Raw genomic sequence first — 16,998 nt, 5'->3', positions numbered from 1 at the left:
TTTAAATATGCTCTAGTATTTGTACTTTTTAGACTTTTGAAATTTAGTCCTTTGGCTTGTATAATTTGAAAATTGAAGTTCAATTAATAACACTAGATTATGGTATGCGGTGGATGTAAATGAGACATTGGTGGTCACAAATTATTTGGGTTCTGCTCGGAGAATACTCAAATTTAATTCAGTAATTATTAACTCGGGCTTGAGCTTGAATAACTAGAGTTATTGATCGAGCCGATTTCAAGCTTAGTAATACTTGTCTTATGAGTCTTATTGAGATTTTCATTTTTAATATATATTTTGAATATTTTATATTATTAAATTCAGTTTTTGCCCTTAATATATATTATTAATCTTAAGCTTAGTTATTGAGCCAAGCTCAGGCTTGAGCTTGGATATGTACGAGCTTAATTGAGCTTGAGTACAAAAATTAATAAACAAGCTTAATTGAGATCGATCTCAAGCACTTTGATTATATACTCGAGTCGGGTTCTAACTTAAAAATAGATATTCGACTGAGATTGAACTAAGGATAGAGCTCCAAATTTCAAGTAGAATTCAAGCTCAAGCTTGCCAATGTCTAGGCTCAACTCAGCTCGATTTCACCCCTAAATTGGTACACCCACAATATAATATATTTATAAAAAATCGACGAAAAACAAATGAAACTTTGGTTCAAATAACTCTAGTATCGTTGAGATATTAAAGAACACAACGTTTTCAGTAATTTCTCAACTGAGTTATTAGTAATTTTCCAATTGAATTGAAACCAGGTGACATAAACTCTATCAAACACTTAAAAGAACAGTATAGATACATTCAAATTAATAGTGTTATTAATTAGACTTTAATTTCCAAACCAAGCAAATAGAATGGATTAAATTTCAAAAGTCCAAAAAGTAAAGGGAATGAGGCCAAATTAGACCCAAAAAAAGACAAGGGGGGGGGGGGCTAACTGTTTGTCCAAAGATTTGAAGCCACAAAGGCTTTAAAGTGATTTTGTCACTTTGTTTATAGATAAGAGTAGAAAAATGCCAAAAATTGAAGGGTTTATTCTGTTATTAAGTGGAGACAATTTTAATAAAATCTCATGGCAGCCATTAATTCATGAATTTTTGTGGTACGATGTTTTGTCTCACTTCGTTTTCTGCAAATCTGGCCTGTTATTATGATTTTCCTCTTCTAGTCCTCGAATCTGTTTTTTTTTTTTTCTCTTCAAGAAGGAATAGAATGGTGACTTAACATTAGAGCTTATCCAATTAGGGGCCCAATCTTTTTTTTAATTGGTTTAGTTTATTTTTATATATAATCCTTTTAACTGTAATCAATCGATCGGTCAACTTAATCAATCCATTGACGAATTTTAGTTTTAATTGGCCTAACTAGGGGTGAATCCAAAAAAAAAATTAGGTGAAAATTTTAAGATGTAAAATATAGATCTTTTTATGTATTAATTTATTGTTTTTGAAAGGACTAAATAGAATTTTTTTTTATTTTTAGAGGGTTCAAAGCATATTTCTCTCTTATATTAATTTATAATTTGATCATTTATTAAAGGCTAAAATTGCAATTTTCCAATTTTGGGTCCCTTGTATCCACCCTGAACCTTACCAAATCGCCAAATCGGCTTAACTTCGTTTGGATTGATCGATTAAATCGGCTAATCGATTTTTCTTTCTTGTTTTCTTCTAAGATAGGTTTAAAATAAATTAAAAATAAGATTATTAAATCAATTAATTTGATCTGTTCGGTTATAAATACCCAAAATTCATTTTTAAATTACATTAGATAGAAAAGGATAGATGTGTAATCAAGTTGAATCGAACTCAAATAGCGACAATGTCAAGCTCAATTTGATTAGAAATTTGAACACAATCAAACATCAATTTCTAAGCTTGAACTCGACTCGAGACTTCATTAACCTACCCAAGTTCGATTAGTAAGTGCAAATATATTTCATAATATAAAAATATATTAAAATGAAAAGTTCAATAAGACTAATGAGCCATATGAACAAAGTATCATAATGCTTGAATTCAACTTGATTGATAGCTCAAGTTCAAGCTCAACTCGATAATTACTGAGTCCAAATTAAGTTTTAGTCAATTTATTTGGTTCTTGATATATGAAAACGGAATCGACCGAATGAATACCGAAACAAACAGAGTCTTGAGAAAATAAAAAAATTAAACAGGCAATACAATATGCAGACAAGACAATGCAGCAAACAATTATAATGAAAAGAAAAGAAAAGAAAACAACCAAAACCTTAGTATGCATAATATAGCACAAGTGTACTAATTAAACTGCTTGTAAAGTTTGACAAAAAAAGTTACAGCAAGTAATACAAAGCTTTAAGTTAAAAAGAAAGTGAGTAAAGAAATATATTCAGACACTCTTCTCGTAAGATAATATCAGAATTACATACCCATAATCATGTAGCTTTTGGAACGAGCGAGAACCGGAGAGTCCATCCATCATCCGTAGGTCGAGATGAGATCCTTGATGGTGTTGTTGCTATCTCACTCAGAGCCATCTGGGTATGGATCCAATGCATCTTGCTTGCCGTTAACGAAGAATTCTACCACTGCTTTCATTCTTCGAAGCTTATCTGGGTGGTAATTTACGTGAACGATTACGGGTTTTAACTTCTTGAGTTTAGCATCTTTCCTTACTGTTTTAAATAGGACCTTGCTGTTCATGAACATGTAGAAATCCATGGTTCTCTTAGCAGCGTGTAGTCCATCGTAGCCCGGATGTGATGGGAAAAAGAGTTCCTCATTAAAAACGGCTTGGTCCCATGAGTTTGATTGTTTAGCTAGCCGATCAGCTACACGGTCCAAAAGCTCGATTGAAGGGATTGTAGGTCTTATAAAGAAGAAACCAGAGTTGTATACCCATATTCTCATTGTATGAGCATAACGTGCCCAACCCATCGCAGGTTCATCGAAGACATCGTTATATCCATAAGCAGTCATATTGTTGTGACCATCAGTCATGGACTCTACGTCAGAATCCCGGTAAAGATGGTTGAATGGGTTTTGTAAGTATATTATATCAACATCCGAGAGAAGGACACTGTAACCCAGTTGCAAAAACTCCCTTAAAATCCGGAACTTCAATCCAGAGACAGCATGATTGCCTCCTGATCTCCCAACGGCATCAATACCCGCATCTGGATCCCTCTTGTACACCGGGACATCATTCGATTTGCAGAACTCTTCAATGTGATCATCTAAAGCTATAACTAGGTAATTAGGTATACCGACTCTCTTGATGCTAGAAAACCAAACCTCCAACATCTCTTTCACATTCGAATTGGCGAGTGCAACTATAAGCTCTTTCCGAACAGCTACTTTCTCCAAGATCTTAGCCAACCTTGGGTTCACAGAATCGTCGGGAACAACAGTCGGGTTAGTTCGTAAAGCTTTGACAGTACCGAAAGGTCCAGCTTTATGCTGCTCACCCAACACCAAAAACTGCTTCTGAGCTTGATCTTTTCCTTGTTCAGCCAGTTGTAGCCTTTCCGTCAAATCCCTGACTTGCTTCTTTAATTCGGAGTTCTTCTCTGATAGGGATACGATTTCAGACTTCAGCATCTTACTCCGCTCCGAGGATTCACACGACGAAGAACCAATCTGAAAAATAGCCAGGACAAAGAAAAAAGGCAAAACCATACCCCCATCAAACAATTAATAAAAATGAAAAAAAATGAGTAAATTTTCAATGTTCAGACATCCCATTAAGAATGATGGGGTTAAGGTGTGTTCAAGGATCAAACCGGGACCTGATGTCAACCAAGATTCCATTCAACAGAAGTATTTTCCATTACAACACGGGCTTGGTTGACACAAATGCATACTATTAACTTATATCTCAAAGCTAGCAATTCGCATTAGACATTTTTATGTAACAAAAGGTTGGCCAAACTAAGCTCAATCAAGAGAAAAATATCAAAAAAAAAAAAAAAACCAAGGCTAAAGCCTAAAGGATATTAGGCTTACCATAACCAATGGAAATGTAAGACATCAACTATGTTCCAAGATTTTATCACTACCATTACATAGCTTTAGTTTGTCCTAAGCTATGATGCTCGAACTCTTCATTTTTCTTGAAGTATCTGTGCCTGACACTCATGTCCAACACTGTAATACGGAGATACAACCTCTAAAATCGTGTCCGACACTACTAGCATCGGACAACTACACCCAAATCCGAGTAATACAGGTGCTAAGTAAATTTCCAAATAAGAGAACACGATTTTATCACTACCATTACCTAGTTTTGGTTCGTGCTAAGCTATGATAGTCGGACTCTTCATTTTTCTTGAAGTATCTGTGTCTGACCCTCATGTCAGACACACAAATACAGAGATACAACCTATGTTCGACATACGGATATAGCGATATGACCTCTAAACTCGTGTCCGACACTACTGTATTGGACACCTATACCCAAGTCCGATCAACATAGATGCTAAGTAAAATTCCTACTAAGAGATCAAGTTAATTCAAATCATTTGGTTTTTCATTGAAAACCCAGATCTTAAAATCAAATACTTTTTCCCACTCTAGAACGAGTCAACACAGTTAAGAACACTCATTGATCCGAAAGTCAACTCAGCCCCATTCATACACTAACTCATTAACCATCTAAACAACAAACATTAATCGATAAAATTCCAAGAAAATGAACAATTTAAAACGGAATTTAAAAGGGAGGGTTTATCAAAAACCTGGAAATTCGTTTTCCCGATTCGACGATTTTGAACTGAGGCAGCGGGATTGAAGAGGCCGTAAGGGAAAAGGAAAGCGATGACACAGCCGAGGAGAACGCCGATCACAATGGCTACGACGATTCGGGATCCACGAAACGATGCCGTTTTGTCCCTACGACCAACCGCCATTAGTCCCAATACTGAAACAAGAACGGCGAAAACAGAGAGATGAAGAAGAAAAATGGGTCTTTGCTTAAAATCTACAGCAAAGTTGACGAATTTAAGCTACTATTTTTCTGGGTTTTATTTTTAATTTTTTGGGGGATTTATTTAATTTTTATTCAGAGAGATACACAAATAAGCTTAGTCGTTGCTGAGAAGTTGATTTTTTTTTAAATATATATATATTTTTTGGTTTTTTAGCAAAGAACATTGAGGAGGTTAGATTTGGTGCTTTCGCAACCATTGTAAAAGATGGAATTTAGATCCTTGACCTTTGATAAAACTTAAAATTGTTAGGTACAAGGAAATGATCGGACGGCTACAAATGATTCGTTGACTTTGGTACTGTATTAGCGTGCTGAGCGGGATTGGATTATCTTAGATCCAAAATTTCCAAATAAACAAATTGGCTAAAATATTAATACGATATTTAAAAATTAATATTAATTTATTATTTACAATTTGGATTATTTTACCTTTAACCAAAATTCTTATCTGATGCCTGAATTTTGCTCTAACATTGTTGATATAATATTACAATATTAGCCGATTGACTCTTAGTTCAATCAACATAAATATTATTATCAATATAGGACGTGAGTTTAAGTGCGTTGAAACGCATTATTTTTCTATTTATGAGTTGAAAACAGATAATGTATAGTTCTAAGCATTATGTCAAAAAGAGCAAATATAATCCGATTCTATAATTAAATTATTCAAAAAAATACAATATTAAAAATTAAGTTTATATATAAATAAATTTTATAATTAAATTTAAATACAAATATTTTTATTATTTGGATCATATCAGTCCAAAATGAATAAAAGTTTGGCCAAGCTTGACTTAGTACAAACAAGTCACTTGCCCAGGCAACAAGTTTATTTATATATATATATATTAGTTAAAATATATCTTTAAGTCCTCGTACTTTTTTAAATTTAGAATTTAATTTTTATACTTTTATTTTTAAGAATTTAATTACTCTATTTTTTAAAATTTTTAAAAAATATTTTATTAAATTAAAGCTCATTGTAACATTATTTTTGTAGCCACATGGCTACTAAATAAGTTTTTTTTATATAATTTTAAAATATCACACAAATAAATTTAACGAAAAAAATTTACTTGTGTTAACAATTAAACTTGAATTTTGAATTTCGAAAAGTAGATGGATTAAATTCATAAAAATAAAAGTATAATGACCAAACTTCGAATTTGAAAAGAGTAGAGAGACCAATGGAATATTTTAACCAAAGATATTAGAGCTTATTTAAATAAAATTATAAAATTCAAAAGCTTGTTTATTAGTTTATTCTAACAAAATATCAGTTTATCTCTTTATTTTAGTAATGTTTTATTAGTAAATTGAACCCTGAATTATATTTTAATTTTCAGATTGCTTCATAAAAAAAATTTTAGTGAGAAGTAGACCCTAAACTTTAAATTTATCTCAATTTACCTAAAAAATGATATCAACTAATAACAACATAACACATGGCACATTTTTATTGGACGTCATGGTTTTATTCCAAAATAAATATGATAAAAATTGATAGTTAAGGGATCATTTCTTACCAAAAAAAAGTTAAGGATTAATTTAAAAATTATAGTATAGTTTAAGGGCTAATTTACGAATAAAACCATGATAATAATAATTGCAAGTTAGGCCGATGCCTATTGCTAGATGGGACTTGTTCTATGACATTAATAAAGCAATAAAGAAACAAAGACTTACGACAGTTTTGTTTTGTCTGGTTTTTCTTTGACAACAAAAATTGCATTTAATAATATTTACAATAATGGTTGTGATTTGAACATGGAGAGCATCATCTCGCTTACTAACATTTATGAAAATTTTATATGAATTTTTATTTGAAAAATTCAATCATATTCGTATACTCATATTTGATATTCGTATTTGAATTTAAGCAACATAAGTTCGAGATAAATTATTTGCAAAATTATGTTACCGAACTTGAATTTAATTTGGTTCATGTAAACATTTTCTGATAGAACTGTTTAAGATATCGATTAAACCGAATTTATTCAATTGGTTATCAATTTTGAATATCTAAATTGATAAATCAATTAAGCATTAAATTCAATACAATATACTTACCTAACCACGATGAAAAAAATAAATCAATTATACATATATAGAGGTCTTTAGGTGTTGGGCCAAACACTAACAAAATTTTTAGGCCTACTTGATAAGTCTGAGTCCGACCTAAAATATGGATCTAAAATTTTGCCTAAGTTTAATCCAGATAAAAATGTTAAAACCTGAATTCGGCCTTGCCCACCCATATTAAAAAATTTTATATTATTTTTTCATATAAAAAATTAAAAATATAATACATAAAAAAACTAAAACATTAAAATAAACATTTCCCAACAAATTAAAAATAAATTAAAATTAAAATATTTATACTTAAATAATACTAAGATAGGTGCGGTTTAACAAGTAAATGTCTCTAGAATAGTAGCAAAATCAACAATAAAACAAAAGTTATACAATATCCAAACAATAATAACAAAATAGTAGCAACATAATAGCGAAACAGTAGGGAAACAACAACCTATTTTCGAAATGAGTTAAAAAATCTTACTCGAGGCTTGACCCGTTTTCTAAATAAGCCTTATTTTTTGCTGAAGCTCATTTTTGAACTTATATTTTTTCCCGAACCCTCACTTTTTGAGTCAGTACGGCCTATAAACAAATCTATACATATATGAACCAACCCAAATATAAAATAACTCAGCCCAATTAAAATACCCAAATATAAAATAACTCAAACCACGTATAATTAATTAATTAAATATAAAACATAGTGAAATATAAAATAACCCAATTAATTAATTTCGGTAAATAACTCAACCCAATTAAATTGCCCAGCCTACCCTACTCAATAGAACCCAACCCAACTTAGTTAATTAATTAATTAATTAATTAATTAATTAATTAATTTTATAAATAGATATTGGAAAAGAAAAAAAAACATTTAACTCGGTTTAATTAATTCGGTTTTGTTAGTCTAGTAGATTCATTAGATTTTTTTATATTTAAAAACTGAATCGAGAGAATATACATTTTTACTAAGGAGGATTCAATAAATTGAATACTCAAAATCTAAACTTAATCCTTGACACAAACAAGGAGAACTAACAAAGGAGCTAAGCGGTGGAGGATCGGGTATATTAACCGTCCCTTCTAGCATCAAGATAGCTCTTTTCATCGACGGTCGAGATGATGCTTCATCTTGGGTGCACCATAATCCGACCTTAACCATCTTCTCCAATTTACTCTTCTCCACTAATTCATCATTTTGCACCAGCTTCTCCACTTCATTAGCCTTGAAACAATCAATTACCCAATATGCAAGAACTTGTTCGTTTTCCGGAACATCCATTTTCAGACTCCTTCTACAACAAATGATCTCGAACAACATTATTCCGAAGCTATAAACATCGGCTTTCACAGTTATTGGTAAGTTTCGATGCCACTCTGGGGCAACGTATCCCCTCGTCCCTCGGATTTCGGTGTATGTCCTAGTTTGGTTAGGCATCAATAGCTTGGCTAATCCGAAATCTGCAATTTTCGCGTACCCTTTATCGTCCATTAGGATGTTTTCGGGTTTGATATCGCAATGGATAATCTGAGTCTCGCATTCTTCATGCAAGTAACAAATTCCTCTCGCTATACTCAATACTATTTCGACTCTTCCTTCCCAATTTACCTTTAAGTTCGATTTGAAAAGAAAATCCGCAAGAGAACCGTTTTTCATGTACTCGTAAACCAGAAGCCTATTAGTTCCGTCGTAGCAATAACCGAGCAATCGAACGAGGTTCTTGTGATGTATATTCCCGATGGCTTTCATTTCATTCAGGAAATCTCTTTCACCTTCGGCCACCACTTTTTCCAGTCTCTTGATGGCTACTGTTCTCTCGCCATCGAATAGCACCCCTTTGAAAACCGTCCCGTAAGCTCCTTTACCGATCACGTCCACAAAATTGTTGGTTGCATCTTTAAGCTCCTCAAAGGAAAATGATTTCAAGGCAACATCTTCAGCAACTCGATTGTTTACCAAACGCAAAACACGCTTGTATTTTCGAACATAAGCACGATACTTTCGAACGCCGATCGTTGCTACAACTAGAAACCCGAGCGTCAAGCATGCCATGGCAATACTAATGATTAACATATCCAATCTTAGCTTCCTTTTCTTTTTCCTTGTCCCAACACCAGCAAGTTCTCCACCAATCAAAAATGCAGTAACTTGACCACTTAATACTCTTCTCCCAAACCGTAACGGCAACTTCATCATTTTACACACCTCGTTCTCGAAGACAACAGCTTCGCAACGACAATCTTGATAACACTCGGCTCTACAACTGTTCTTTGTCATCGACGAGAGACTCGAATACGCATCATCTTTCCAAGACACATCGTTCACCTCAAGAAAATCAAAAAGTCGGCCATTTCTTGTGTCACAAGCAACTAAACTATAGTTCTTTCGGCAACCCAATTCCTTTAGCTTCTCGTTGATATAATTGAAATGAGGAGGACATTGACAAACGGGTTCCCCATCCGTCATAACACAATAACTATTCTCACCGCACAAACCTAAAGGATCACATCTATAATTAGAGGATGACCATTCGGTGTACCAATCATCAAATCGGTTAGAACTATGTGAGTACAATCGAAATATACCATCCGTATCAATTGTTGCACGATACATGGACTTACCCGAGGCATTAACGTAGTTCGTATTAATACTTTTGATGTTGAACCCGGTATCATTTAACAAATATAGGTGACCATTACCATCAAGATTCAAGCTCACACCATATCCAGCATTAAATGTATTAGTAGCCCAATAAGCAGCACCACGTTCCAGTACTGCTCCAACAGGGTATTGGACCAAATTCCCATCACTTCGCATAAGAATTAGAAATTTTCCGCTACCATGATCCGACTCGGCAACACTCGAAACGAGCTTACCGGTCACCGCTAGACGTTGTCCTGGTAAAATGGTATCGGTCGGGAAATCAAAACTCTTCCATACGATCCCACCACTCGAATTCAACAAAACAAAGTTACCCGAATCGAGCATCGAGGCCGAAGTTGCTAACCGTGACACGTTATCACTACTAGCATCGGCAATGAGTACGTCTTGACCTTGCTTTGGTCGAACAATAAGGGTACCTTCGGTGGTTAAAACCAATGTGACATCGCTAGGGAACGGCGAGGCATCTCGGTTAGCCGTCCATACAATTGTTTTCTGCCGGATGTTTTCGAACCATATGCCTACGGAGTAGCCGTTTTTGTATCGGTAGAAACCGAAAGCGAACTGGCCGGAATGAGATAGCAAATATGAATTATTAATGGGTGAAAGAAAAGAACCTGGTTTGATAATAGTGCTTGTTGATTGAGCATTTATTGCATTAAATACAAAATTTAAAAGAAGAAGAAGAACAAGAAACGCCATTAAAGTGGAAGATCGAGCTTGTGTGTTTTCTTGTTTTTGCGGTGCTTGTGAGGAAAAAAAGTAGATGTGATCCAATGTGATAATAGTGCATTAGGACGTGAAATGTAAGTTAGAAATTACTAGTCTAAATTATCGATTTAGTCCTTGTGCTTAAACTTTATTTTTTTAGATGGATAATTATCGAAATCATACATGAATTTTGATGCAATGTACAATTTGATACATGAACATTACTTTTATGCGATTTTATACATGAAATTTTAATTTGATTAAATTTTCACAAACCACATTATTGAACTAGCATCATTTTATGTTGATATATTACATACACAAATAATTATATTAATCCAATATAAAAATAATTGTATGTATTCAATTTTTTTAATGTATACAATTGAATCAAAATAAAAGTTTTATAAATATATATATAAACCACAATTCAAGTTTCATGTATATAATTGTACTAAATCAATGTTCATTGATGTAATTGGATCAAAGTTCGTGTATAAATTTGATATTTAACCCTTTTCTTTTACCTTCACTTTTCAAAATTTAAAATTCTAGTCTTGGCCAAACAATAATCGTTATATTTTACTGTTTTTAAAATATTATTATATGTGTAACGATATGCCTACTTATTATTTTCACATAATATTCACACACACAAAAAAACCAAATATTATTAGTTATTAGTTTTGATAACTGTTGTTTTTAATCATGATTGAATTTCAATTCACCGTTTATGCATAAAATAGGACTAATAGCATAATTTTACCTAATAGATTTAACATGTGCAATTTGAGTTAGGACTGAAATTTTAGAATACGAAAAAATATAAGAACTAAAATTGGTCAAAAAATAAAGTAAGGATTAAATCCATAATTTACATATAATACAAGGACTAATAATAGAATTTGACCTTTCAAAGTCCTTCAGTCGTTAAAAATCTTTGTGTAAGGAAGAAAAAAGCATATAAAAGATTCAACAAAATACACCCCTTGAGATTCACGATTAAGGACTTTTCTACCGTCTTTTTCTTTGGTTGACTGACTTTTCCACCGTTGACTGACTTTTCTACCGTCTTTTTCTTTGGTTGACTGTTCTAAGTAAACGGAAAACCAACGGTACTAATTTGTTGTCAATTAACCTACTGCCTTGATTTCAAGTCTTCGGTTCTTATAGATAGTGATAAGTTCAATTTACATCGATATTATTATATATATAGAGGTGTTTATGGGTTTAGCTTTGTCCACCTATATTAAAATTTTTATATTGTTTTTAAATAAAAAATTAAAAAATATAATACATAAAAAATATTAAAAATATTAAAATAAATTTTATAACAAATTAAAAATAAATTAAATAAAATTATTTATACATAAATAATATTAATATAGATGCAACTTAACAAGTAAATGTCTCTACAATAATAACAAAATTAACAATAAATAAAAGTTATACAATATTTAAACAATAACAATAAAATAGTAACAACATAATAGCGAAACAGTAGAAAAACAGCAACCCATTTTCCAAATGGATTAAAAAATTTTGTCCAAGACTCGACTCGTTTTCTAAATAGGACTTATATTTTTGCTAAAGCCCATTTTTTAAACTTATATTTTTTTAAAACCCTCTCACTTTTTGAATCAATCCGACCCATAAATAAATCTATATATATGTGAGCCAACCCAAATATAAAATAAATCCAACCACATAATTAATTAATTAATTAATTAATTAATTATAAAAAATATTGAAATATAAAATAACCCAATTAATTAATTTCGGTAAATAACCTAACCCAATTAAATTGCGCAAATATAAAACAAGCCTACCCTGCCCAATAGAACCCAACCCAACTTAATTAATTAATTAATTTTATAAATAGATTTTCAAAAAAAAAAATATCCTTCCAACTCAGTTTGGTTAATTCGTTCATTAGATTCTTGATATATAAAAATTGAATCAACTAATGATATATTCTTACCTCTTAATAAGTATTTAATAAATTTAAGATTCAACATCTTCCTATGTTCTAATATTATAGAAAAATTTCGTGATTACAGTGTGTAAATTTCATCAGGCTGATAATATATACATATATAAATATGTATATATCTATCGTGATTCATTAGTGTAATTCACAACTACATAAGTATGAACACTATATTTTTTACGTTTGGAAAAGTTAAAGTCTTATCTCGTGACACAAACATGATCTAAGGAGAACTAACGAAGGAGCTAAGCGGTGGAGGATCAGGTATATTAACCGTCCCTTCTAGCATCAAGATAACTCTTTTCATCGACGGTCGAGATGATGCTTCATCTTGGGTGCACCATAATCCGACCTTAACCATCTTCTCCAATTTACTCTTCTCCACTAATTCATCATTTTGCACCAGCTTCTCCACTTCATTAGCCTTGAAACAATCAATTACCCAATATGCAAGAACTTGTTCGTTTTCCGGAACATCCGCTTCCACACTCCTTCTACAACAAATGATCTCGAACAACATTATTCCGAAACTATAAACATCGGCTTTCACAGTTATTGGTAAGTTTCGATGCCACTCTGGGGCAACGTATCCCCTCGTCCCTCGGATTTCGGTGTATGTCCTAGTTTGGTTAGGCATCAATAGCTTGGCTAATCCGAAATCTGCAATTTTCGCGTACCCTTTATCGTCCATTAGGATGTTTTCGGGTTTGATATCGCAATGGATAATCTGAGTCTCGCATTCTTCATGCAAGTAACAAATTCCTCTCGCTATACTCAATACTATTTCGACTCTTCCTTCCCAATTTACCTTTAAGTTCGATTTGAAAAGAAAATCCGCAAGAGAACCGTTTTTCATGTACTCGTAAACCAGAAGCCTATTAGTTCCGTCGTAGCAATAACCGAGCAATCGAACGAGGTTCTTGTGATGTATTTTCCCGATGGCTTTCATTTCATTCAGGAAATCTCTTTCACCTTCGGCCACCACTTTTTCCAGTCTCTTGATGGCTACTGTTCTCTCGCCATCGAATAGCACCCCTTTGAAAACCGTCCCGTAAGCTCCTTTACCGATCACGTCCACAAAATTGTTGGTTGCATCTTTAAGCTCCTCAAAGGAAAATGATTTCAAGGCAACATCTTCAGCAACTCGATTGTTTACCAAACGCAAAACACGCTTGTATTTTCGAACATAAGCACGATACTTTCGAACGCCGATCGTTGCTACAACTAGAAACCCGAGCGTCAAGCATGCCATGGCAATACTAATGATTAACATATCCAATCTTAGCTTCCTTTTCTTTTTCCTTGTCCCAACACCAGCAAGTTCTCCACCAATCAAAAATGCAGTAACTTGACCACTTAATACTCTTCTCCCAAACCGTAACGGCAACTTCATCATTTTACACACCTCGTTCTCGAAGACAACAGCTTCGCAACGACAATCTTGATAACACTCGGCTCTACAACTGTTCTTTGTCATCGACGAGAGACTCGAATACGCATCATCTTTCCAAGACACATCGTTCACCTCAAGAAAATCAAAAAGTCGGCCATTTCTTGTGTCACAAGCAACTAAACTATAGTTCTTTCGGCAACCCAATTCCTTTAGCTTCTCGTTGATATAATTGAAATGAGGAGGACATTGACAAACGGGTTCCCCATCCGTCATAACACAATAACTATTCTCACCGCACAAACCTAAAGGATCACATCTATAATTAGAGGATGACCATTCGGTGTACCAATCATCAAATCGGTTAGAACTATGTGAGTACAATCGAAATATACCATCCGTATCAATTGTTGCACGATACACGGACTTACCCGAGGCATTAACGTAGTTCTTATTAATACTTTTGATGTTGAACCCGGTATCATTTAACAAATATAGGTGACCATTACCATCAAGATTCAAGCTCACACCATATCCAGCATTAAATGTATTAGTAGCCCAATAAGCAGCACCACGTTCCAGTACTGCTCCAACAGGGTATTGGACCAAATTCCCATCACTTTGCATAAGAATTAGAAATTTTCCGCTACCATGATCCGACTCGGCAACACTCGAAACGAGCTTACCGGTCACCGATAGACGTTGTCCTGGTAAAATGGTATCGGTCGGGAAATCAAAACTCTTCCATACGATCCCACCACTCGAATTCAACAAAACAAAGTTACCCGAATCGAGCATCGAGGCCGAAGTTGCTAACCGTGACACGTTATCACTACTAGTATCGGCAATGAGTACGTCTTGACCTTGCTTTGGTCGAACAATAAGGGTACCTTCGGTGGTTAAAACCAATGTGACATCGCTAGGGAACGGCGAGGCATCTCGGTTAGCCGTCCATACAACTGTTTTCTGCTGGATGTTTTCGAACCATATGCCTACGGAGTAGCCGTTTTTGTATCGGTAGAAACCGAAAGCGAACTGGCCGGAAGGAGATAGCAAATATGAATTATTAATGGGCGAAAGAGAAGAACCTGGTTTGATAATAGAGCTTGTTGACTGAGCATTTGTTGCATTAAATACAAAATTTAAAAGAAGAAGAAGAACAAGAAACGCCATTAAAGTGGAAGGCAGAGCTTGTGTGTTTTTTTTGTTTTTGCAGTGCTTGTGAGGAAAAAAAGTAGATGTGATCCCGTGTGATAATAGTGCATTAGGACGTGAAATGTAAGTTAGAAATTATTAGTCTAAATTATCGATTTAGTCCTTGTGCTTAAACTTTATTTTTTTAGATGGATAATTACCAAAATCATACATGAATTTTGATGCAATGTATAATTTGATACATAAACATTACTTTTATGCGATTTCATACATGGAAATTTAATCAAATTAAATTTTCACAAACCACTAACAATATTATTGAATTAGCATCATTTTATGTTGATATATTACATACACAAACAATTATATTAATCCAATATAAAAATAAGTGTATGTATTCATTTTTCTAAGTGTATACAATTGAATCAAAAACAAAGTTTCATATATATATATATAAACCACAATTCAAGTTTCATGTGTATAATTGCACTAAATTAATACTCATGTATTAAATTACATATTGGATCAAAGTTCGTGTATAAATTTAATATTTAACCCTTGTTTTTTACCTTCACTTTTCGAATTTTAAAACTCTAGTCTTGGCCAAACAATAGTCGTTATATTTTACTGTTTTCAAAATATTGTGCACCAATTATATTATTACATGTGCAACGTTATGCCTGATTATTATTTTCACATAATATTCACACACAAAAAAAAACCACATTTTTAGTTATTGGATTTAATGACGGTTGTTTTTAGTCATGACTGAAATTTCAATCCACCGTTTATGCATAGAACAAGACTAATAGCAGAATTTTTACCTAATCGATGTAACGACTGCATTTTGAGTCAGGACTGAAATTTTAGAATATGAAAAATATAAGGATTAAAATTGGTAAAAAAACAAAGTAAAGATTAAATTCATAATTTACATATAATACAAGGACTAATAATAGAATTTGACCTTTCAAAGTCCTTAAGTCGTTAAAATTCTTGGTCTAAGAAGGAAAAAGCATACAAGAGATTCAACAAAATACAGCCCCTGAGATTCACTATTAAGGACTTTTCTACCGTCTTTTTCTTTGGTTGACTGTACTAAGTCAACGGAAAATCAACGTTACTAATTTATTGTAAATTAACCTGCTGCCTTGATTTCAAGTCTTCGGTTCTTATAGACAATCATATTTGAATAGCTAAATTTAGATTTATATTATCGTCAGTGTAGTAAGAGGTGGGTTCGAATTTTTTAATTTAAAGGTTGAAAATGAGCTATAAGTAATTTTAGAATTATATAAAAAGAGCCGATATAATAAAAACCTATAACGAAATTTAAGTTTAAAAACAAAAATGATGTTTGATTAAGATGTAACGAAAGAAGTTATTAGATTGGTTGATTTAAGGATCGGTATGGATCAGTTAAATCAGATAAAAAATTGATTGAATTGGGTCGTTGAATCGGATATTTATTTTTAATATTTTTTATTATTTATTTAATCGAATTGAGTGGAACAGTAAACTAGTGGACTGAACAATTTGACCACTGATCGAAAGAAATTTATTAGACTGGCTGAATTGAGAACCAGTACGGATCAGTAATACCAAGTAAAAAACCAGTTGAACTAGTTGAATCGGATTTATTTTATTTTATCTAATGATTTATTTAATCGAATCGATTAGACTAATGAACTGGTAGCCTAAGCAATTAATCACCGGTCCGAAAAAAAGTTATTAGACTGGTTGACCTAGAAATAGGTACAAATTGATTGAGCTAAGCAAAACACGGTTGAATATGAATTTTTATTTTTATTTTAAATTTTTTAATTATTTATTTAATCAAATTGTGCAAACCAGTAAAATTAATAATTAGACAAATTTAATCGTTAATCACTGAAAACTTTGGTCATAAGTTCAAACTCGAGACAACCTGTTTTTTCCCTTTCCTTTTTTTCTTCTCTTAGGGTGAGTTTGGATGGGCGGTGCGTTTAGCTGCGGTTAGTGTAAAAACAGCGGTGGCGGTAAGAT

At 32.8% G+C, this 16,998-nt stretch overlaps 3 protein-coding genes across 3 annotated transcripts; all 3 read right to left on the bottom strand.

Annotated features, from left to right (window-relative positions):
• Positions 1 to 2,272: 2,272 nt before the first annotated feature.
• On the bottom strand, positions 2,273 to 5,188 carry LOC107938919 (arabinosyltransferase RRA3). The gene is made up of 2 exons (XM_016872175.2): positions 4,733 to 5,188; positions 2,273 to 3,635 (listed from the first exon to the last, which is right to left on the bottom strand). Exons 1-2 carry the CDS (start codon positions 4,901 to 4,903, stop codon positions 2,520 to 2,522), a joined length of 1,287 nt encoding a protein of 428 aa, XP_016727664.1. The 5' UTR covers positions 4,904 to 5,188; the 3' UTR covers positions 2,273 to 2,519.
• Positions 5,189 to 8,014: 2,826 nt separating this feature from the next.
• LOC107938896 (G-type lectin S-receptor-like serine/threonine-protein kinase LECRK3) lies at positions 8,015 to 10,624 on the bottom strand. Its single transcript, XM_016872148.2, has one exon. The coding sequence runs from the start codon at positions 10,427 to 10,429 to the stop codon at positions 8,045 to 8,047; it is 2,385 nt and encodes a 794-aa protein (XP_016727637.2). The 5' UTR covers positions 10,430 to 10,624; the 3' UTR covers positions 8,015 to 8,044.
• A 1,870-nt stretch (positions 10,625 to 12,494) lies between these two features.
• Positions 12,495 to 15,049, bottom strand: LOC107938898 (G-type lectin S-receptor-like serine/threonine-protein kinase LECRK3). The gene has a single exon (XM_016872150.2). The coding sequence runs from the start codon at positions 14,989 to 14,991 to the stop codon at positions 12,652 to 12,654; it is 2,340 nt and encodes a 779-aa protein (XP_016727639.2). The 5' UTR covers positions 14,992 to 15,049; the 3' UTR covers positions 12,495 to 12,651.
• Between the last annotated feature and the right edge of the window lie 1,949 nt (positions 15,050 to 16,998).

Source organism: Gossypium hirsutum, chromosome A06 (assembly GCF_007990345.1).
Source record: "Gossypium hirsutum isolate 1008001.06 chromosome A06, Gossypium_hirsutum_v2.1, whole genome shotgun sequence".
NCBI lineage: Eukaryota > Viridiplantae > Streptophyta > Magnoliopsida > Malvales > Malvaceae > Gossypium > Gossypium hirsutum.
Note: the sequence above shows the minus strand (reverse complement) of the source record. Positions and strands in the feature narration are given on the sequence as shown.